At 39.9% G+C, this 25,269-nt stretch overlaps 1 protein-coding gene across 6 annotated transcripts in view; it reads right to left on the reverse strand.

The window, feature by feature from the left end:
- The window catches only part of Mapk10 (mitogen-activated protein kinase 10), a 303,886-nt gene that overhangs the window by 126,065 nt on the left and 152,552 nt on the right, over nucleotides 1-25,269 (reverse strand). For 4 of the 6 annotated variants that reach the window (XM_041641951.1, XM_041641950.1, XM_041641955.1 and 1 more), the window contains one exon: nucleotides 12,655-12,726. The exons of 1 other annotated variant lie outside the window; for it this stretch is intronic. In XM_041641951.1, coding sequence (XP_041497885.1) covers nucleotides 12,655-12,726 — 72 coding nt within the window. Of the gene's footprint in view, nucleotides 1-12,627; nucleotides 12,727-25,269 lie in introns of all 6 variants that reach the window. One more of the 6 variants, XM_041641953.1, reaches the window with a different exon arrangement.

Consider the following 25,269-nt stretch of genomic DNA (forward strand, 5'->3'; position numbering starts at 1 on the left):
TTGGTAATTCATAATAACAAAGAGTTAAAATGGATGACAAAACAACAAATAATTTAAAATTTTTGGAGTTTATATAAACTAAAAAAAAATTTTACAGTAACTCCCTTCTTGGACCATACTTCTTATCTCCTGCCCACCTTACAGGCTCCCTTGGGCATCTTTTTTCCTTTAAACTCTCAGGAGTGTAGAAAAATGTCTTTTTATACAAACTAGTCCTAAAATTCCTTTCAGGCTTATAGACAGACATCTCAGTTTAGCCTGAATCAGGACCTTACAGTTTAGGTGAAATCTTCAGGCTGCTAAAGATACTGAGTGAAGCTTAGTCTACGCATCCTTTGCCGCCTGGGGGTGTATGATGATGGTCATTTTCAAGAACTGTGGGTGCCTTCCCTGTCTGCAATTTTGACTAATCAGTTCTTTTCAACATGGATTCTGTGTTCCTTTACTCATGTTTTTCTAGGCAGAAACATGCTACACCTGTGAGAGCCACTGACACCACGTTACTGGCCATAAGCCATGGACACGCAAAGCTTATTGATTGTGATTGGCTCAGTTGTAATCACCTGTACTCCAGGAACACTTCCCTCCTCTGCTGGCTGAGAAAAACTGGCCTGTACTGCCCGTGACAACTCCCAGGCCGGGAACACTGGGGTAGGAACCTTTGCAGGCAGAACTTCCGTGGTCTTCTGGGGTTTGTTTGTTTGTTTGTTTTAATAATAGAGTTGAAACTAACTCCGAGCCAATGTCAGTTCTGCACTCAATATCTGGGAAACCTTGCACATGCCTTTTTTATTCTTTATTATTTATATCCTGTGTGGTTCCATAAAGGATTTGTGCAGCTCAATGCAGAGGCTAGAGGAACAATGAGAGCACTAAAGCCAATTTTGAGCAGAAATGCAGCAGGCTGAACAATGACAGGAATACCAGAAGACTTCAGTTATGAACACCCACCACCTTGAGCACATAAGTTAGGGTCACACTCTGGAAAGTCAAGGAGAAAAACTAGTGGTCACCAGGACAAAACCACAGTGAGCGGCAAGTTTTATTAATCTAATAAGTCTACCAAATAAATTAAAAGAACGATAATATTTCTCTAGTGCTTAATGTTAGGGAGAATATATTCTGAAGTTCTTTACATAATAAATCTGTAATCAAACAATAGTCAGCAAATCCAAGACCTTGTACCAGGGATTCAGAATTATGTGTCATATTTCTTACTTGATATGAACTCTCAGAGGGCCCAGGGGATACAGGTAGAGTAACATTACTACCTGTAGGTAGTAATATATAAAATAAGTAATATAGTAGATTTCCTACTATAGGTGCACTCTTTATTGTATCAAATACTTTTAAAGCTTACACTGAAAACAGATACAGGAGGTTTCAGAACTAGAAATTCATGGGCACATGAGTTCGAGTCACGTAAGCCGACATTCTTACAAACTGAAATAGTTCAGCTAGAAAGGAACTTTGAATAGTGAGGTGGTTTTCTAAGACCGAGGTGAGCTGAAGAACAGCACCTCAGCCAATCCAGAGGAACAGCAGCTAACAGGTCTTCACTACACACTCATGTCCTGGCTCTCTCCATCTAGAGCCTGGAAGGACTGGCCATTAAACAAGCTCCAAGCTGAAACCTGTCCTCTGTCAGCCATAGATGTTGAGTTTTCCAAAGCCATCATGAAATGTGAAGGGCTTGGTTTCATTCACTATGAAATATTGAGCACATCCCACTGCTACACAGTTTTAAAATCCCTCCCTGTAGACATTTAATCCCCGACTCTGTAGGAAAAGTCAGGAGTCACTTCAAGTGGATTAGCCACTGGTAGACAATTCTTTCGACGTATCCTTTGTACTTTAAATTATCTGCCCAATGTCATGGCTCTGCTTTTGGCACAGGTGAAATCAGCATTTCATCTTATACACTGAAAGATGGAGCTCCTCCACGATGCCATTGCAAGGTCATCCCAGAGAGCTAACAGAAAGCACTAACCACACCCTTCCTGGGGCAAGGAGGCACACCTTGACTCCATTTTAAATCTGAATCAAATCATCGGTCCAGGAGATTTAGAGAGGCCTGAGGTGCAGTACTTTGAAATGTCAGTAGGTTTTCTTTTGTTGGGGACACGTTTGCCATTGTTTCTCCATGTGGAGTCTTTAAAGAGAGTCTCATTCTGGAATTTATTTCACTGAGAGCCTAGTTGGCCCAGAGATGTTACTCTGGAATCAACAGGTTATGACAAATTAACAGTATAGCAAAACTGTTTATACTAAACTTCCACTTAGTCATTGTTTTCTGCTGTATGAAAGAGGCATTTGAAGTCAACAACAGTAGTGCAGGGTGTCCTCCGCCTGCCCTGTCTCTCTGTGTATGAAGGTAGCAAACAAGCACTACATGGAGCTTTCTGAGCAACAGGTTGGTATTAGTTCAGGAACTGTGTTGAGTGACTAATAGATCATTAAATGTAAGAATCCAGTTTTCTCATTTTTCAAGGGAAAAATTCTAGAGAGACAACTTCTGCAATGAGTAACGTTGAGGCTCTGCATGAAGACAGCCTGCTTCAGAATCCTGCTACGAAACCTTCGGTGAAATCATTATAACCCTGGCCTCGGTGTTCTTACACACAGAAGGAAAGACATAGCCTCCTCTTCATCAAAGGGGAATTTACATGGGATGATCTGTATAAATTTCTTAACTATTACATAGCTATCATAACTATGATAGAGAAGTTGTGTAACATTTAAAGCGATACTTAGAATGTTTTAACCAAAGTTCATCCAACTTTTAAGCCATGCTTAAAGCCAAACACACCGTGTTAGAGGTCTAAAGTCTAGAGAGAGAGCAGGATTGAAAAGAGTCAAACAAAATATTCCATTTTTCATTTCCACTTGTGTTGTAGCTGGTGTTCGAGAGTCCACGTGTATGAGCCTCCTTTGCAGCTTGGCTGGGAACATGTTAATGCTGACCTATGAGGAAATGCAAAGTAACAGCCAACTGCAGAAGTAGTCCTAAAATGATGCACCTTAGGAAGTTAGCACAATTTCTCAGTGGCTAGGGACGCTTGCTTCCAACCTAATGATTTGAGTTCAATCCCCGGAAACCACACTGCGAACACAGACATGTCACTGCCAAAATGTTGTCCTCTGACCTCCACATGCACACTGTGGCATATCTGTGAAGGAGCACACATGCTCTCACACACACGAGAGAAAGAGTTCATAAATAAAATGTCATTTTAAAAGCGTAAAGTGATGCTCCTTGCCTGCTTATCTTCTTTCTCTCTGTAGGATCCCAGCAGCTACAGCACAGAATAACAGGAACTTATATTTCTGGGTCCTGGAAACATAAGAGGCCTTCCCAACATACATAAAAAAATTCACACTGCAAGAAATAAACTTTTAGGGTTTTATGCATATGGAATCTATACCATAGGAAATAGACTGAGTAAGTCTATTTATTAATAAATATAATTATATAATAATAAATATAATGTGGTTGTAAAATAAATATATTATAATAAATATAATGTAATAGAATTATTAAATAGTAATATAATAAATATAATTAATAAATAACAGAGCTGGGGACATAGCTCAGTGAAAAGACACACTGGCCTAGTACAAACAAGTTCCTGAATTCAATGAGTAGCTCTGAAAATCAACAATAAAATGTAGCCCTATAGGTACAAAAGTACTTTGACCTATTGTGAATGTGTTAGCAATACATAGATAACCATTTATGTTTTAGAGAACATGAGCTCCCAAGTATATAAACTTGCATCTGCTGCTGGATTTAGAACTTGGAACCAAACTGCTGGTGGACATGCATGACCAACATAAAAATATAACCCCTCCTGGTCATGTCCCCAGCCCCAGAAGATCATTTTTCAGTGAAACAAAGTCTATAACTTCATCTCTATTTGCAGTATATGCTCTCACAAGGATAATAAGCATTAAAATAGCACAACTAACATAAAGACTCATTACATATGACCACAGTGTAGACTAAAATGAAATCTGTGTGTTTTGCATGTCTCTTAAGTGAGCATTATTGCAGATGAGCCATGCATCAAAACCATGGACAGTTCTAGGATATTTTATAGAACTATAAAAAATATGCAAGTCACGACTTTATCCAGTCTGACGGAAGCTTCAGTCATAATTAAACTTACAATACCAAGCTGTATTCACAATCAAGTTAAGCTCATTCTACAGGAAGCTAAAATCTGACCTTTCTGTGTTTAAGTGAATCAAGCACATTTTCAAAATGAACCAAGACAAAAGCCCTCACAGTTCCAAAACTAAGTCTTTTAGCTTCTCAGTTATTCTTAGACGGTATATCAGAGTCTATTGTTTTGTTTTAGAAAAAATGCCAGGATATAGGACAAAAATGGAGCACTAAGTTTACTATAGCCATATTTCCATGTAGACACCAGGGAAAATATCATAAAGCAATCCATGGCTCATTCATAGATAAAGACGGAGAGTTGCCATGGCGGTGTACACAGCAGCGAGTTATTTCATCAGACAACATGTGCCATGTTGCTATACTGTCCATCTTGACTTTGTTTACTATCTTACCCACTCCAGCCAAGCAAACAAGAGCAGGGATGCTGTGAATTTTTAGGTTATTAATATGAAATTTAATATGAAAGCATATATAAGGAAAGTCAGAGTATATTTCATTAAGTAGATGGGAGTGGAACCCAAAATGAAAAGCTTAAGTAAAAAATTCTCTTTCTAAATGGTAAAATATCATCTGAAACTATTTATGGAGTTTATTAAAAGATGAAAAATAAAATAACAAAGGAAGTAATGTTTCTGCAATGTTTCATCTCTTCCCTGGCAACATCACTGGGTTGGGAGCACTAGGGAACCACTCCTCTGGACACGTCTTTAAGCAGATTTCCACAAGTTTAGCTGGGGAGGGAGGTTCCTTCTTGAACATGAGTGGAACCATGGGCCGAGGTTCTGGACTGAGTAGATGAGAGAGGGGAAGGAGCTAGAGGAGAGCGAACATTCCTCTCTCGTGCTGCTCTTTGACCATGGGCACGATGTGATGTAACCACCTACTCTTTCTGTTATCCACCATAGAGCGGGCAGAGAGAACTAAGTGGAAACCATACCCCAGCTCAATGGTGGATAACAGAAAGACATAGAAATTGAGCAGTTTGGTGAGCATAGCAGTGTGAGCAAGTATAAAAGCACAGACAAAGAAGATGAGAGGAGAGCAACTATAATTATTTTTTTAACTATAATTATTATAGAGAAAGTGTATGCTCATCCGTGGAAAATAGGAGAGATGTCTCAAAGGAAAGATTCCACCTGTCCAAGGCTCCAACATAGAAAAATGCCAAATGATTTGAAACAAGAATCTGAACTGAGAATGCTGTTGAAGATTTCCTGTTGGGAAATAACTGTCTGGGGTGTGCTTCCCCAAATCTGGGTATGCAAATATTATGGTAAATAAAGGGCCACTTTACCTCAAGCTGGCAGCAGAACTTGGCAGGATGCGCTACAGTGACGGTTTAGCAGGTGTGCAAAGTGCAACATTTACGGGGTGTGGGGGCTTGAATACAAGTTCCTGAAAGCCCCTGAGACCAGGCAACGTAAGACAGAGACAGATTCCCTGAAACAAAGCTCTGTCTGAGCTGTTATTTTATTTAGCTGTGAAGGTTAAGATTAAGTCACAAAGAAACCCTAAGACATTGGAGATACTAGACACCAGGGGAAAGCTACCAAGGTGAATTGTAGGTATGAAAAAAGCCAACCCAATAAAAGATTAAAGATTGACCAAAGCAATTGGCAAGACTTAAAGATCTTCCAGCACATATCTGGCAACTGATGTCTTTAGTGGTATCATGTCACCGTGTCTTTTGTGATCCCCAAATCTCTAGTTCTGCTCCATGTAGCACACATATTTTAAACATTTATGTAAAAATCTTTTCTTACCCTCATGGCAATCAATAACTGCTTTTTAAATTTTGTCTTAATTTGGTTCCCAATCAAAATACTGCATGTCAACTGAAGCTATTAAAATATTTATAATGGCTACTTTAGAGAAAATGAATAAATGTTCTGAGTGATAGTCTTGATGAGTGTGATAATTCTCTTATTCATATTCTGTCTCTGTCTCTCTAGCTTTCCTTATCAAATAAAAATAAGCCTTTAAAATAGATAATAAAAATAAAAAATATGTATATTAGCATTTGTATAGTTGTTAAGCCCTCAAGTTCTGAAATAAGACACAATTTGATTTCAATTTTTGACAATAACTGGGGTTGTACAGACAAAATAAAGGAAAATATTGTGGTCATTTTTTTCATTTGATTTTTTATTGGACATTGACAGATTACAATTGTTTATATTTATGGACTATAAAATGATGCTGTATGCATATAAGGAAGAATGAATAAATCAAGCTAATTAAAATATCTATAAGGTATGTTGACAAGAGGGTGAAATCAGTCTCAATGAGCAGTCATCAAATTCATGAATATGTCCTTGACATAAAGTACAAGAGTTTCAGTGGTACAAGTAAAAGGAAAACAACTTAGCTTCTTAATTTCTTAGACCAGTTCCTTAATTTTAAGTCCACTTAGATTTATAACCTGTTGATTAATTTGTACGTAGGGTAGGCATGTATATGGGGCGCACTGTGTACGGGTATGTGTGCATACATGGAGATCAGAGGGTATTATTAATACCTCAGGGTGTTATTGTTGCTCATGGCTTAGAGACTGAGTCACTCACTAGCCTGGGACCTTCCTACATTTGCTGGACTTGTGATTAGTGGTTTTCAGGACTCACCTACCTCCTCCTCCTCTCATCTTGCCACAGATCAGACTCGAAGCACAGGCCACAATGCCTGGCTTGGTAGGTTAGCACAGGCCACCATTCCTGGCTTCTGTAGGTCAGCACAGGCACCATTCCTGGCTTCTGTAGGTCAGCAAACACAGGCCATTGTGGCTGGCTTTGTGGGTTCTGAGGACAGAACTTATGACTGACTGTTTTACTGACTGAGCCATCCTGCAGGCTCAAGTGACTAATTTTAACTCTTGAGATTCAGGCTCTCTCCAAATCGTGAAATCCTTTATTATTCATAAGCAATTTAAATATCAGTGAACCTTTAGAGACTTCATAACTACTAGGTGTTAGAGTAATAATGATTGTGATTAGTAAAACAGCACAAACCTGATCAAGGCTAGAAGCACACTCCTCCAAGAGATAAGATGCTGAGAAATTAGGTTTCACAGACAAGCACTCAAATTTCTCCCCAGGAGACATTTCATGGTTGTCTTTCTATCTTTAAGAGCTCAAAACTATGTATTGAACATTTGCTGAATTAAAATAAACTGAGCTTGAGAATCAAAGTTGAGATGTCCTGACCTTGTCCTCACCTCAGGATCCCTGCGTGGGGCAAGGATAGCCCTTCATGTGCTCCTTGCTTAATATTGGTTATGCTGATTGTAATTCTAATTTTTATACTTGATATCTGTTCTTAGGATATATAGTTTTATACTGAGTTTGGAACTCTTTTATTTAGCAATAAGAGGGAGGTGATGAGGAACCTCCTTCAGCCAATGGCCTTTAAGAGGACCAGATTGGGGTGTGACTTAGGGACCAAAAAGGCACTGTCACACCTAGCTCTCTCTCTTGTTTCCATGCTCCACACCTTGATGTTGGAACCCCGTTTCTGTTCCATGAGTTTTCTGTTTTAATAAGGAAAAACCTTAGAATACTCTATTCGGAGTTAGCTTGGTATTATTTGACTCACTTTCAGCCTCATCTGTTGATGTTGGATTCCCCTTTGTATGCTGTGAATACCCCTGGTGAATAAAGAAACTGCCTTGGCCTGTTGATAGGTCAAAACTTCGGCAGGCGGGGAAAACTAAACTGAATGCTATGAGAAAGGAAGACAGAGTCAGAGAGAAGCCATGTAGCCCCGCCGGAGACAGATGAGGGTTGGAACTTTACGCGGTAAGCCACAACCACGTGGCAATACACAGATTAATAGAAATGGTTTAAATAAATTAGTAAGAGTTAGCCAATAAGAAGCTAGAGCTCATGGGCCAAGCAGTGATTTAAATAATATAGTTTCTGTGTGATTATTTTGGTACTGGGCAGTCGGGAAAAAAAGGAGCATCCCTCCTCACAACAATTGGCACTGGAAAGAACAAGCAGCTCCTGCTACAATCTGTACACCGGAGACTATCCCTCCAGGAGGAAACAGGTGCTGCAGATGCCAGCAGGTTGGAGGGACGGTTCCAGTTCCTAACCACTGTAAGTAAATTCATGGCTCAAGTTCTATATGCATCATGTTGCCACTGCCTCGTGTGACCCCGCATCTCTGGCTCTGTTGCATGCAGCATGCGTATTTTAAACCTTCATCAAAAGGCTTTTGCTTCCTCATGGCCAGCAATAATTTTTTGTTTTTAATTTTGTGTTAATTTGATTTCCAGTACCTCTCATTTTAGAGCAAAGGAGCAAGAAGTGAGGTACCACCAGCTTTCTTAGGGGCGCCAGGCTCTCTTGCTTAGATTGCAGCCCACTGAAACCAGCATGCATTGGCCACAGCACTTCCAGAAAATTAAGACCCCAGCAGGGGACTGCCCATGGACTCAAGCCCTGTTTCCTCCTACTGTAGAAATGGAATGTGATAATTTTACATCCATCTCTTCTATTCCTACAGCTCCTCCTCTCCTTTACTTCTCTAGAAATGAGAATTCCAGGAAAGAACTTCAATGGAGCACGTGTGTGGCCTCGTTCACTCACAAGTGAAATGCAAGGGCTCTGTACATCTGTTCACCTGAGACCAGCATTGAGGAGGCTGCCCTGTTTTTCAGGAGGGGTCAAGAAACTGAGCCTTTCATATTCCCCAGGTATGTCTTATCATTTGTATTGTGAAAACAGGATTATTGTTTCATGTCTTCCATACCAAAGAAAAATTTCTCACCAAATTAAAAAAAAACCTCTCCTGCTGGCAATGCCTTAGACAATAAGTAATATAATAGCCAATATTAATTATTATTTATGATAAGTAACACATTTGTTAATGAAAGGTATTCTTAGTAAATCTCATATTATTCAGATGATTTGATAAAATTTTTAGTTAAAACAATGATAAATGCATATATTTTTGTTGCCATTCAGCATCTGGAAATTCTGGTTCTCCATGGATCCCTACAGACATTTCAAAGACTGAAATGCAGAGTGATGATAATGTCCAGGCTGCAGTCAAGAGGTGGAGATGGCAGAGACATTTGATTACTGATCACAGTTATCTAGGATCTTTGTGTAGTATACAGAAGCAGAAATTAAGATGCAACCACACCCAGCTGTTGGCCAGAATAAATGCCCCAGAATAGGAAAGCCTGTGAGATGCCCTGGGGAAGACGCTCCCAAGGGACAGCTTGAAGGTAAACCCACCTTGTAACTCCACCTCTGAAAAAAAAGACACTGTTTTCTTCATATTTCTAGAGAAGTAAAGGAGAGGCAGAGCTACAGGAACAGAAGAAAAAGATGTAATACCAAATTTAATTTCTACACGAGGAGTAAAGAGAATGCTGTGAGTATACAGGCAGTCCCCTGCTGCTGTCTAGCTTTCTGAATGTACTCGGGACAATGTTCGCTGGTCTCCTGTGGGCCACAGTCTAAGCAAGACAGCCCGGATGATGTGGGAGTCTTCTGTTTTGTGTTGATTTCATTGGTTAAATAAAGAAACTGTCTTGGCCCTTTAATAGGACAGAAAATTAGGTAGGCGAAGTAAACAGAACAGAATGCTGGGAGAAAGAAGCTGAGTCAGGAGTCGCCATGATCCTCCCTCTCCAGACAGACACAGATTAAGATCTTCCATGGTAAGCCACCTTGTGGGCTACACAGATTATTAAAAATGGGTTAGATCAATATGTAAGAGCTAGCCAATAAGAGGCTGGAACTAATGGACCAGGCAGTGTTTAAAAGAATACAGTTTCCGTGTAATTATTTCGGGGCATAAGCCATGCGGGCGGCCGGGTGCCGGGGACACAGCCCCGCCACTCCTATTGCAACACCCGGAGGCTTGAGCTTGCTCATTTTCCACCCAGAGATCACGGGCTCAACTGAGTAGACAATCCAAAGCCTAATGAATTGTTCTTTCACAGAACACGTATTTGGAGGAGAATATGTGAGTACTGAAGCCCACAAAAACCCCAGGTGTGCTCAAAAGCCATGGGACCAGTGGGGACAAGGAGGAAGGAGCCGCTCTTGTACTGGCTCATTCTTATGGTTAAACTCCCATCAAGACATCTTGGGCTACCAAACTGGCATTACAGAGAACAGAGGTAGAAGAGACACGCACAGTTATGTCAGTGAGGTGTCTCATATGGACTGGTTCCAGCAAGACTCAGAAGAATGTTTCTGACTAAGTGCGAGAAAGCATTTTCTGACGGGAAGAGAGAAGCAGCCGAGCACGCCAGCCACACAATTAGTAAGCCAAATAAGGTAGGTGTGGAGGAGGAGAAAGAAAGGCGGGGAAACTGGCTAGGCAGTAGAGATCCTCAGGGGAGCAGTTCTAGGTGGCTAAGTAAGAAAGACTTTAGAATGAGTGTTCGGGGCTATGTGCCATGAGATTCAAGGACATTGAAAGATTTGGGGGATGTCTTGTTTTGATGCTAGTAACCTAACTTGAGGGCCACTCTCACAGGTGTTTTGAGGGTAAATCATCTAGGTTTTGGCAAAGGCAGGTGCTCTTACAGTAATTCAGACAGGTGATGAGGTATCTTGGGTCACAGGGGTAGCAGAGAGATGGTGAGAGAGTGACCATCAGACACCTGTAACATTAAGTCTAGCAGAGAGTGGGCTGACAGATTGAATGTAGGGCGTGGCTCATAAGATGACTGCACCATTGTGCTCTGACTGGACAGAGTCAGGACTTCCTGAACAAATGCAATGGGGGAGGAGAATAAGGTAAGGAAGATAAGGTGTTTTGTTGTCTCTGAGGACAGTTCCGTAGGTAGCCCAGGCTGACCTTGAACTCATGGTGCCCCTGCCTCAGCCTCCCTAGTGCTGGGGGTTACAGGTGTAACCACCCCACTACCTAAGTATGGACTTAAATTGGTATTGTTTGGTTATGTTCTTCTGACATCTAATTGGTGATGCCGATCCAAGCAACTGTGTGCATGAATCTGGTCGTAAGGGGCTCGGAATCCCAGCTGTGTGACGTTCTAACAGTGTTTTCAACATTTGCAAGTACAAGTTCAACGAATTCCCGTAACAACTCTCAGAAGTGGCTGTTATTTATTTCACCCTCTTAAAAATCAGGAAACTGAAGCACAAAAATGTTGAGGCACTCACTCACAGTGGCAAGTAAGAGACTACTGAGTGATACCTCGGTGTTTCCAACTACGCTCTCTGCATTACACGACGACAGCTCTTGTTAGAGAAAAGTTCCCATCCATAGGCTTGAGCCTCAAGCCCCGTGACAGTTGAGCATAAGGTGAGGTCACACAGTCTTAGAATGCTGCTCAAAGCCTTTGCTTTGCCGGAGGAATCCTACTCACATTCCGGGAGAGTGGGTACCATAGAAACTAAGTAAAACAAAAGCACTGTTCCCTTTGCAATGGAGAGGGCTGTGTAAAATACTAGATGAGGCAACGTCCCCTCTAAACCTGCATTCACAGCTCAGCTCAGAGAGAAGCAGCACCGGGAGACAACTTCCGATTTGCTTAGGAATACGGGAATACGGCTAGCACACAATTCCTCGCCAGACCTCCAAAGGGAAGATGGCAATGAGACCCAGACAGGTACTTTAGGCCAGGACAGTTCTATACACAACACCCATGTGTACAGGGACCCTAAATACTGTTTTCCTAGTGGCAGCATTTCTATGAATACAAGAGTGCACAGACTTGCTGGCTTTGCATGACCACCAACCATGGTGGCGACCTTTGTGCTCTCCCTTTGTGGGCCACTGACAACATCGCTGGGGTTGTTGGTTTGTTTTCTAACTACTGTAAAGACAACTGCATATCACTCCTAGGTGACAACAGGCAGTCATTGGAGATGCAGCATTTGGGACTCCTCAGCCCTTAGAGAAATGAGCAGCAATGTATGTTCCTGGTGCTTGGTTTATCAACACCACATTCCAAGGATTTGGACAGAAATCTGACTGGAAATCACTTTACAGATTAATTAATGATGAACCCATTCACAAAATTTATTCATTTCTAATAAACAAGAAAGGGGGGAAATCTAAGGATTCTCTGTGCTTTCTCAGCACTTTTAACATTACACGACAACAGCCTTGGCGTTGTTCATATGAAATAGCATTACATGAGGACAGCCTTGGTGTGGTTCATATGAAATAGCGTTACATGAGGACAGCCTTGGCGTGGTTCATATGAAATAGCGTTACATGAGGACAGCCTTGGCGTGGTTCATATGAAATAGCGTTACATGAGGACAGCCTTGGCGTGGTTCATATGAAATAGCGTTACATGAGGACAGCCTTGGTGTGGTTCATATGAAATAGCGTTACATGAGGACAGCCTTGGCGTGGTTCATATGAAATAGCGTTACACGACGACAGCCTTGGTGTGGTTCATATGAAAATGGAACGGGAAAAGTGAAATACAAGGGAGTGTACTGTACCTTGTTTTACCTGTGAGGAACACACACCTGACAAAAGGCGATTTTCACGTCCAAGGTTGGTTCACTGCAGTAGTATAGGAAATGGAGGCTCATAAATACCTACAGGAAAGAAAATTGGGTGATGAGTCTCCAAGTCACTAACTTTTAACTATCTAATAGTATAGATTTTATAATCATGTGAGTTACAGGCAAGAGATCATGAACATCACTTATGGACCACAATTCTTATTCATATTTATACTAGGTACTTTCCACAAGTTACAAATATTATATGCTGCAATATGGTAAAATATTTTATAATGTACAATGATCAATGTTATCATAATCATATATATTAGATATAAAAAATTGGATATCCTTAATAAGTTAAGGCTACATACAAAATTTATATAACACTTTCAATGCTTGGCATCTAGTTGAAAGAATATCAAACATATGCTCAAGAAGACATGTTTGGAAGCTTATTGTAGAATTCAAAGTTTACTATGGTTTATAACTGTATGTTCACCGTATACTCTTATTCTGGAGACTTGACCTCTAACACAGCAGTGTTCAGGTAACTGGATCATGATGGTATAAACCTAATAAATGGATAAGTCCCCTAAAGGGACTGCTAAAGGGGTCTCCACTCAAGGAGGTTTGGGCTAGTTGAGGAGAGAAGTCACTGTGGTTATGGTTTTTAAGGCTGCATCTTCTTCCCTGTCCTTCATTTCCTCACATTTTCTACCTCCCTATCCAAAACATACTCCCTGCCATCATGTCCTCTCTTGTAGACTGACACCTCTCAAACTGTGAGCTGAAATGCTACCTCCTTTAAGTTGTTATTCTTGGGTGTGTAATCTCAGTGGCGGGAAACTATCAGAATGCTAAGAAGTGAACTAAACTGTGTAATATAGTTCTATAAAAGATGTGGAATCATTAGATTCGAATTTAGTGCATAAATACAGATAAATTTCAAGCATGATGCTTTGGAGGAAAGCAAGTTTGAAATTCACTTATTAAAGATTTAAAGTATACAAAAAAAATAGCACTCACTATTTTAAGTACATGTGACTACAGAATAAAGAAAAGTAGGCACTCTATTAATATCTGTTTGATCTCAGTGGAAATTAAAAATATTTAATTATACTATTTTCTGTGGATTTGAAAGGTTATAAGAGGAGGAGAATGTTAAGGCAATGCCAAATGAAAACCTGAATTCCTTGGTAATGATATAGCATCAGAACAATCTGGTAGCTTCACTCATTTAATTAAACACATTTTTGAGCATCATTGCATGCAAGGCAACATTCTGTGAGATCAAAGAATTTAAAACCAAGCATAGATGTAAGACTTCTATTTCTGGCATGTGATTGATTAGGTCTCCTGGAAATCACTCTGAAATCAAGCTGTTAGATGAGAGACATAAAAGATTTTAAGACGCACAGATAGCTAAGCTTCTCGATGAGAACAAGAAACATTGTGAGGGCAGAGACTAATGTAGAGGGACACACAGAGAAGCCCATGAGTCAAAGCTGCGGCTTGGCTCTCACTGCCGGCCGGTTCCTAGTGACTAGAGAATAGCAGAGTACAGTAGACAAGCTTCCATCCACCTGAGTGGGACAGGACATTGACGGAAACTGGAAAGGCCTTGCTAGAAAACATTTAAACCAATGTCATGAGGAAGCAGAATAATCCAGAGTGAGGTCTGAGCTGCTAGAGTCATGTTTGGTATTGGACTTTGATATACATTTATCTTCCATATGAGGAAGAGTAAAATGACTTTTACAAAAGGGAGTAAAATGAACAGAGAACAGTCTGGGCATGTGTTTGGGTGTGAGACAGAGAACTACTGTAGCAGAGATGAAAGTATAAGATTATTATACAAGTTAAGTATCAACTAATAGAATAACCTTGAAAAAGATAGTTCCATACATGGGTACCAAGTTACATTAAGGTCCATGTTGTAGACATCTGGGGAGATGAGAAACTCTGTGTTGAATCATGAATGGTCACTCATGTGGGAAGAAATCAACCCCTATTGGAGGACAGTTCTGTATGGGATACATTTGTGCATGTTTTGCAAACAGAACCCCTGGCTGTTTTTGTTTGAGGCACAAGGAAGTTTATACAGCAGGCATGCTTGGATGATATATACAGCACCTCCCTCTTAGATCAAAGAGTAGATCCAACCAGTCTGTAATATAATAAAAATGAGATACAGCCTTGGATATGAGTTAGGCTTTATTCCTATCTGCTATAAAGGACTTGAGGCTCCTAAGCTTAATGTTCCTCTGAAATATGCAGCCTAATATGTGTGTGATAATATAAACAACCTGCCCTGCATCACTCTGTGGGAACAGAGGCCAAGAAGCTATTCTGAATGTTGGTAATCCAGCCTCTGGATTATGGTATTGTTGTAAGTAGCAAGGAGCTTGTATTGGATCCATGAATCTTATGTCATCTGCCATTACCCCTGAAATGATGGAAGGCCAGCTTGGAAGCTTGCAAGCAGGGTAATAGCTCAGATTCTTTAGAAGTCTTAAGAACTTCTCTCCATATGTATATATAACTTATGTCAAATAGAAGAAAAGTTCAGAGAAGGCTAAAAACCCCAGAAAGGGTCAAATTTTAAATACTACAAGTTGCAAATATTATAGAAGAAAATATAATTGAATGTAGGAGACATACAAATAACATGCTCATTGCCAAGCGTCAGGCTACTTTCTTTTCGCGACAATATATCCTACAGATTGGCGCATTAATGTATGAGACCCAGTGTCTTGTGTGTTGCTTATGACTTTGCCTGTACAGAGGAGGAAGACAGTTCTCACTTGCCCTTGCCCTTCTGTCGCTCCTGACCTGTTGTCCATGTCTGGAGGATCTCCATTTGTGTGAGGTTCCTCCTAATTGAAGCATTCCCTCCAAGGGCAAGGAGGGGGCTCGTGATGCTGAAGGTAAACAAAGGTTAGAGATTGAAGAAGTGAAAACCCTGCTTGCAAGGTTGTGGCCAGACCTCCTCAGCTTTATAACAGAGAGAGCAACTATTGCGAGAGGAGACTGGGCCAGCTTCACCACCAAGAGCACTGGGACCTAGAGAGCTGCCTGACGAAACCTTCCTGTTTGCACCTTCCTTGAGTTCCTCTCTGTTGGGGTGGGCTTTTCAGTGACGCAGCTGCTTCAGGGTCATTCCACTTCTGTAGGTAAGCCCTCACCCATGCTCCTGTTCGGGACCCCAACAAATGAATTACTTAGGTTAATCATGGGGTTCTCTCTGCACTTAGTAAGATTGTGTGGTGTGTGTGTGTGTGTGTGTGTGTGTGTGTGTGTGTGGTTTCTGCCCATGAAAAGTCTGTCTCATACCTCCAGTTCAATGGTGAACATCTTACTAGTTGTGTTTATTGCTTGTTCTGGAATTTGCAGTTTGTATTTTTAACTTACAGTAATTTAGCTTCAAACAATATTATTATACTTCAGTTGCAGCTTTTGAACTTCACAGCAGTGACTTTCATTCCTGCTCTAATCGATCAAGATATTTTAGTTACTTTTGTTATAAACACTGTTGTTCATTGCCTTTGTTTTGTTTGCAATTGCATTTTAAAGTAATTATGTAGTCACAAAGAAAAAGAATTTTATTACTGATCTATATATTTTAAGGATAGCATTTCCATACCTTTAATTCTTTTCTTCTTAGATATGTATGTTTTAGATGCTAATATAAATGTTGATTTTATTTTATTACTTTTTCCCAAAAAATACTTATTTCTGCCGGCTAAAATATCTTATTCCATTGCTTTTGCACTGTGCACATCAAACTGGAGCATTTTCTTCCAGTCCTTTGGTACATCTCCACATAGTACTCTTCCACTCCGCAGACACGAGTCTATGGAAGACTGTCAATACTGCTCATGTGTTTGCACCAAGCAGATTATGACTTCCTCCAAGGAAATGACTAATTGTATTTCTCACAACCCCAGGACCTACACTGTTCTTCCTATTTTTTTGATGTCAAGTAAGTATTTATTGAATAAAAAGGGACCTAAATGAAAAATAAACAAACAAACTCTATCCTTTTCTGGCACAAATCTAAAAAATACATAAAATATTTCCGTTATCTCTTCAAATGAAGGGCTGTTGAGGTTCAGTAATGTTTGTGGGAATGGCCAGGTAAAGGAATTTAGAGATGTCCAAAAGGTTCTCATGGGGCTGGCTTCAGAAATGCTCTCCTGCAGGACAGCTGCTTCTGTGCTGCCAAAGTGCACATGTGGAAAATGATAGCCTGCAGCATGCCACCCGAAGTAAACAACAAGCACAGTTAAATCTTTAATGACGGAGTGTTCTCTGTGAAAAGCAAGCTTGCTGACCTTCCCTATTGCGTTATAATGACTCCAAATGTCACACCAAGGCTGAATATGTTACTGAAGGGCCCTATTGTTCCAGAAGATAAACACTTATAGTATGATAATATCAGTGATCTATGAAAAACTTGTTTGGAAATATTTCTTGACACCAGGATAAAGAACTTTGACACCATTGTGCAATACAGATGATCATTATTGGCCAAACTGTGAGAATGAGACACTTCTGAATCTAGTAGATTGAACTGGTGTCCAATGCCTTCCTTAAATAATAGCGCAGTGAATGCTTTCAAAGCTTACATCTGTGTGGGAGGTCCTTCTTTCTATGTATTGCTTTTATTGGTTAATGAATAAAGAAACTTCTTTGAGCCTATAAGACAGCAGGGCATAACAGAGCTAGGCGGGAAAAACTAAACTGAATGCTGGGAGAAGGGAGGTGGAGTCAAAGAGAAGCAATGTAGCCCTACCAGAGACAGATGCCGGAACTTTTCCCAGTAAACCACAGCCCCATGGCAATGCACAGATTAATGGAGATGGGTTAATTTAAGATATGAGTTAGCCAAAAATATGCTTAAGCTATTGACCAAATAGTATTGCAAATAATATGGTTTCTGTGTGATTATTTCAGGGCTGAGCAGCCAGTAAACAAACAAGCAGCCTCCTACAATAAATTCTATCCAAACCATGGAGGCTTTAAAAGCTTTATAAATGCAAAAAAGAGAAAATAAAGAAAGGAAAAGAAAATAAATATTAATTGTTCTGACAGTTGCATGATTTGTCCCTGCACTATACCATATAGAAATACAAAACAGACTACTGGGCACGATTTGTCTCTGCACTGAACCATATAGAGATATAAGACAGAATATTGGTCCCCTAAAATGTTTGAATTCCAGCAATTCTGTTGAACTTATATATAGCAAACTTCTGTTGTACAAGTAAAGTCATTGCATGTTAGGATTGTTAAAACCTAACAGACTATAAATACATATGGATTATAAGGATATAAGAGACCTGTGAATTACAAAAACCTGTGAATTAGCAAAACCACTAACACTTTGTCCACTCATACTCAAAAAGGTTCTTTTAAGACACACAGAGGCGCCGCGGCGGCGGCGCCAGACGCACAGAGCCAGACGCGGCGCCACGGTGGCTGCAGCACGGCAGCGGCGCCTGACGTGGCTGAGCAGCGGCCAGACCCAAGCTGCTGGGACAGGCGTGCAATAAGGAGAGCAGATCGCCCTACTACAATTGAATCAAAGAGGTAGGCCTTTGGTTGGCCAGGTCACTGGCACAAGGGGAGCCTGGTCCTGTCCTGAAGATCCTTCGGAGGGGTGAGAGGGTTCTTGGCCTGCAGCAGGAACCACAAAAGAGAGTGAGGGCATTTTGTAAGCGGAGCCCTTGGCCAGCAGGGAAACCTGATCCGGTTTCTAAAGGATCCATTGGATAGGATCAATAGGAGGAGATGGGCAGGCGCCAAGGCAAGAACTCACCCAATAATCCGAAAAACAACATGAAAACATCAGAACCCAATGATCTTACAACAGAAGTATTTGAATAACCTAACACAGAAGAAGTGGAAAAAATCGACTTTATGAAGATAATAGAGTCCCTTAAACAACATGTAAAAAATGCCCTTATAGAAATGGATGAGAAGTATAACAAAAAGTTTGAAGAAATGAGTAAATACGTACATGATACCCTGGGAAACCAAGAAAAAACCATCAAACAGGTAATGGACACAGTTCAAGAATTGAAAACTGAAATGAAGGCAAAGACGAAAATACAAACTGAGGACCAGCTGGATATGGAAAATCTAGGCCAACGAGCAGAGTCTACAGAAACAAGCATAATCAATAGAATACAAGAGCTAGAAGAAAGACTCTCAGATGCTGAGGACACCATAGAGAAAATAAATGAACAGATCAAAGAAAACAGCAAAGCCAACAAATTCTCAACACAAAACATTCAGGAACTATGGGACACAATAAAAAAAACCAAACCTAAGAATAATAGGAATAGAAGAAGGAGAAGAGTCACAGCTCAAAGGCTCAGAAAATATTTTCAACAAAATTATGGAAGAAAACTTTCCCAACTTAAAGAAAGATATTCATTTAAATATTCAAGAAGCATACAGAACACCAAACAGACTGGATCAAAGAAAAACATCTCCTCGCCATATAATAATCAAAACACAAAATATACAGGTTAAAGAAAGAATATTAAGAGCTGCAAAAGAAAAAGGGCAAGTAACTTATAAAGGTAAACCGATCAGACTTACACCTGACTTCTCGATGGAAACTATGAAAGTCAGAAGGTCCTGGATAGAGGTTCTGCAGAAGCTAAGAGACCATGGATGCAAACCCAAACTACTACACCCAGCCAAGCTATCGTTCACTATCAACGGAGAAAACAAGACATTCCAGGATAAGAACAAATTTAAACAATACGTAGCCACAAATCCAGCCCTACAGAAAGTAGTAGAAGGAAAATCGCAACCCAAGGAATCCAACACTGCCAACACTGCCTACAATAACCCAGGCATCTAATGACCCTTCACGAGCACATCTCAAAGAAAGGAGACACACAATCTCTACTACCAAAAGCAATAAGAATAACCAGAGTAAACAACCACTGGTCATTAATATCACTTAATATTAATGGGCTCAATTCACCTATAAAAAGGCACAGGCTAAAAGATTGGATACGAAAACAGGATCCAACATTCTGCTGTTTGCAAGAAACACATCTCAACCACAAAGACAGGCATCTACTCAGAGTAAAGGGTTGGGAAAAGGTGTTTCAAGCAAATGGTCCTAAGAAAAAAGCAGGTGTGGCCATACTAATTTCTAACAAAACTGACTTCAAACTAAAATCAATCAGAAGAGACCGAGACGGTCACTTTATACTCATAACAGGAACAATTCATCAGGAGGACGTCTCAATCCTGAATATATATGCCCCCAATATAAAAGCACCTACTTATGTAAAAGAAATATTACTAGAACTCAAAGCAGACATCAAACCACACACACTAGTAGTAGGAGACTTCAACACACCTCTCTCTCCAAGGGACAGGTCAATCAGACAGAAACCTAATAGAGAATTAAGAGAATTATTGGAGGTAATGAAGCAAATGGACTTAACAGACATCTATAGAACATTCCACCCAAATAGGAAAGAATATACCTTCTTCTCTGCAGCTCATGGAACCTTCTCAAAAATTGACCACATACTCGGAAACAAAGGAAACCTCCACAGATACAAAAAAATATCAGTGTCCACCTGTGTCTTATCAGATCATCACGGATTAAAGTTAGAAGGCAACAACCACGCTGCCCCCAAAAAACCGACAAACTCATGGAAACTGAACAGTCAACTACTGAACCACACCTGGGTCAAGGAAGAAATCAAGAAAGAAATTAAAGTCTTCCTTGAATTTAATGAAAATAAAGGGACAACATACTCAAACCTATGGGACACAATGAAAGCAGTGCTAAGAGGAAAGTTCATAGCACTAAGTGCCCACTTAAAGAAAACACAGAATGCATACATTGGGGACTTAAAAACACATCTGAAAGCTCTAGAAAAAAAAGAAGCAGACGCGCCCAGGAGAAGTAGAAGACTGGAAATAATAAAACTGAGGGCTGAAATCAACAAAATAGAAACACAGAAAACAGTCCAAAGAATCAATGAAACAAAAGCTGGTTCTTGGAGAAAATCAACAAGATCGACAAACCCCTATCCAAACTAATTAAACGACAGAGAGAGAACACGCAAATAAATAAGATCAGAAATGAAAAGGGGGACATAACCACAGACACAGAGGAAATTCAGAGAATCATTAGATCTTACTACAAAAGCCTGTATGCCACAAAACTGGAAAATACAAAAGAAATGGACATTTTTTTAAATAAATATCATATACCAAAGCTAAACCAAGACCAGGTGAATGATCTAAATAGACCGGTTTCTCGCGAAGAATTAGAAATGGTTATCAAAAATCTCCCTTCGAAAAAAAGCCCAGGACCAGATGGTTTCAATGCAGAATTCTACCAGAACTTCCAAGAAGAATTAATACCTATACTCCTTAAGGTATTTCACAATATAGAATCAGAAGAGTCATTGCCAAATTCCTTTTATGAAGCTACAGTTACCCTGATACCAAAACCACAAAAAGACCCAACCAAGAAAGAGAATTACAGACCGATCTCACTCATGAACATCGACGCAAAAATCTTCAATAAAATACTGGCAAACCGAATCCAAGAACACATAAGAAAAATTATCCATTATGATCAAGTAGGCTTCATCCCAGAGATGCAGGGCTGGTTCAACATACGCAAATCTATCAATGTAATCCAGCATATAAATCAACTGAAAGAAAAAAACCATATGATCATTTCACTAGATGCGGAAAAAGCATTCGACAAAATTCAACACCCCTTTATGATAAAGGTCTTGGAGAGAATAGGGATACAAGGGTCATACCTAAATATAATAAAAGCTATTTACAGCAAGCCAACAGCTAACATTAAATTAAACGGAGAAAAACTCAAAGCCATCCCACTAAAATCAGGAACACGACAAGGATGTCCACTCTCGCCATACCTCTTCAATATAGTGCTTGAAATTCTAGCAATAGCAATAAGACAACATAAGGAGATCAAGGGGATTCGTATTGGAAAGGAAGAAGTTAAGCTTTCGTTATTTGCAGATGATATGATAGTGTACATAAGCGACCCCAAAAATTCTACCAAAGAACTCCTACAGCTGATAAACAGCTTTAGTAACGTGGCAGGATACAAGATCAACTCCAAAAAATTAGTTGCCTTCCTATACACCAAGGATAAGGAAGCAGAGAGGGAAATCAGAGAAGCATCACCTTTCACGACAGCCACAAATAGCATAAAATACCTTGGGGTAACCCTGACCAAGGAAGTGAAAGATCTACTTGACAAGAACTATAAGTCTTTGAAGAAAGAAATTGAAGAAGACACCAGAAAATGGAAAGACCTCCCTTGCTCTTGGATTGGGAGGACCAACATAGTAAAAATGGCAATTCTACCAAAAGCAATCTATAGATTCAATGCAATCCCCATCAAAATCCCATCAAAATTCTTCACAGATCTGGAGAAGACAATAATCAACTTTATATGGAAAAACAAAAAACCCAGGATAGCCAAAACAATCTTATACAATAAAGGTTTGTCTGGAGGCATTACCATCCCTGACTTCAAACTCTATTACAGAGCTACAGTATTGAAAACAGCTTGGTATTGGCATAAAAACAGAGAAGTCGACCAATGGAATCGAATAGAAGACCCTGACATTAACCCACAAACCTATGAACACCTGATCTTCGATAAAGGAGCTAAAAGTATACAATGGAAAAAAGAGAGCATCTTCAACAAATGGTGCTGGCAAAACTGGATGTCAATCTGTAGAAGAATGAAAATTGATCCATATCTATCACCATGCACAAAACTCAAATCCAAATGGATTAAAGACCTCAATATCAGTCTGAACACACTGAACCTCATAGAAGAGAAAGTGGGAAGTACTCTACAGCACATGGGCACAGGAGACCACTTCCTATGTATAACCCCAGCAGCACAGACACTAAGGGCATCATTGAATAAATGGGACTTCCTGAGGCTGAGAAGCTTCTGTAAAGCAAAGGACACTGTCACTAAGACAAAAAGACAACCCACTGACTGGGAGAAGATCTTCACCAACCCTGCAACTGACAAAGGTTTGATCTCCAAAATATATAAAGAACTCAAGAAACTAGACCGTAAAAGGCTAATCAACCCAATTATAAAATGGGGCACTGATCTGAACAGAGAATTCTCAACAGAAGAACTTCAAATGGCCAAAAGACACTTAAGGTCATGCTCAGCTTCCTTAGCGATCAGGGAAATGCAAATCAAGACAACTTTAAGATACCACCTTACACCTGTCAGAATGGCTAAAATAAAAAACACCAATGATAGCCTTTGCTGGAGAGGTTGTGGAGAAAGGGGTACACTCACCCATTGCTGGTGGGAATGCAAACTTGTGCAACCACTCTGGAAAGCAGTGTTTCGGTTTCTCAGGAAATTCGGGATCAACCTACCCCTGGATCCAGCAATACCACTCTTGGGAATATACCCAAGAGAGGCCCTATCATACAACAAAAGTATATGCTCAACTATGTTCATGGCAGCATTGTTTGTAATAGCCAGAACCTGGAAACAACCTAGATGCCCTTCAACGGAAGAATGGATGAAGAAAGTATGGAATATATACATATTAGAGTATTACTCAGCAGTAAAAAACAAGGACTTCTTGAATTTTGCATACAAATGGATGGAAATAGAAAACACTATCCTGAGTGAGGTAAGCCAGACCCAAAAAGAGGAACATGGGATGTACTCACTCATATTTGGTTTCTAGCCATAAATAAAGGACATTGAGCCTATAATTCATGTTCCTAGAGAAGCTAAATAAGGTGAATCCAAAGACAAACACATAGGCATCCTCAGGAATATTAACCTTCATCAGGCGATGAAAGGAGACAGAGACAGAGACCCACACGGGAGCACCGGACAGAAATCTCAAGGTCCAAATCAGGAGCAGAAGGAGACGGAGCACGAGCAAGGAACTCAGGACCACGAGGGGTGCACCCACACACTAAGACAATGGGGATGTTCTATTGGGATCTCACCAAGGCCAGCTGGCCTAGGTCTGAAAAAGCATGGGATAAATCCGGACTAGCTGAACATAGCGGACAATGAGGAATACTGAGAATTCAAGAACAATTGCAGTGGGTTTTTGATCCTACTGCACGTACTGGCTTTGTGGGAGCCTAGGCAGTTTGAATGCTCACCTTACGAGACCTGGATAGAGGTGGGCAGTCCTTGGGCTTCCCACAGGTCAGGGAACCCTGATTGCTCTTCGAGCAGATGGGGGGGGGACTTGATCGGGGGAGGGGGAGGGAAATGGGAAGCGGTTGTGGGGACGAGGCAGAAATCCTTAATAAATAAATAAATTAAAAAAAAAAGGTTCTTTTATTATATGCAAAAGGCCAAATGGAAAATAAGTGTACTTTAAAACAAGTAAATTATCATTTTAGAAGATACAGAAGATGATACTAAGTTGAATTTTCTGTTAAAAAGTATCTGTATGCTTAATATGAGGTATTTTAAGTCCTCATATAAATAAAATATTATTGTGAACTGATTTCAACAAAGTAGGGGTGATTTGGGAGCCCCCTTTGTATGCTGTGATTACCATTGATTAATATAGAACTCCTTTGAGCCTGTGGCAGAGCAGATCAGAACTATACAGGGAAAGCTAGGCTGAATACTGGGAGAAAGAAAACGGAGTCAGAGAGAAGCCATGGAGCTGTCACCAGATGCTGAAATTTTGCCGGTAAGCCACAGCTACATGGCAATATGCAGATTAATGGAGATGGGTTAGTTTGTGTCCTCTATTATTATTGACAAAATAGCATATGAGGAAAAAGCGACATTAATGATAACACCTGTCATTAAAGAGAATGTGACCAGGAAAATATATACATCTGACAGAATTGCTTTAAAATATAAAGCAGATGTTAAGAGAATTACAACACTACAGATTGAAATTACAATTTTACCATCATGGTAAGATATTGTCCCACATCACCACCAATAAAGATAAATCAAGCATGAAATATTTGATAATATAGAACTCAGAGTAACCCTTTCTTTTTATACAATCTAGTTATAAAAGTACGAAAAGTAATAAATTCTCCTCCTGACTTTTTGAGATTGCTCTTCAAACAAAGACAGAATAAAATGAGAAAATTATAACCCAATCCCTTGTATGAACATAGAGGTTAAAGAAGAAACTTAAATGTTTAAAAAAGGGTAAAAAAAGGAAAAGTTTCTCCAATATGTAAGAACAGTGTAAATTGAAAGCCTCTAGAAAACAATGCAACGTATTAATTCATTAAAAGTAAAAAAAAAAATCCTTGTAATCACTGGATAAAGAATAGAACTTAGTAATTACCCAATTTAGTCACTTTTTTATTGCTATGGAAATAAGGAATATTATTAGAGAAAACATTTAATAGGGGACTTGCTTATAGTTCCAGAGACTTGGCCCATTATCATTTTGGTAGAAATCATGACAGCATACAGACAGGTGCTGGAACAGTAGCTGAGAGCCATGTCCTGATAATACAAAAAGAAAAGCATTGGTCCTGGTGTGAGCTTTTGAAATCTCAAAACCCACTCCCAGTGACACAGTTCCTCCAACAAAGCCACACCTCCTAATC

The sequence above is a fragment of the Microtus oregoni genome, unplaced genomic scaffold (genome assembly GCF_018167655.1).
Source record: "Microtus oregoni isolate MIOR12 unplaced genomic scaffold, Mior012 000072F_ref0000427, whole genome shotgun sequence".
NCBI lineage: Eukaryota > Metazoa > Chordata > Mammalia > Rodentia > Cricetidae > Microtus > Microtus oregoni.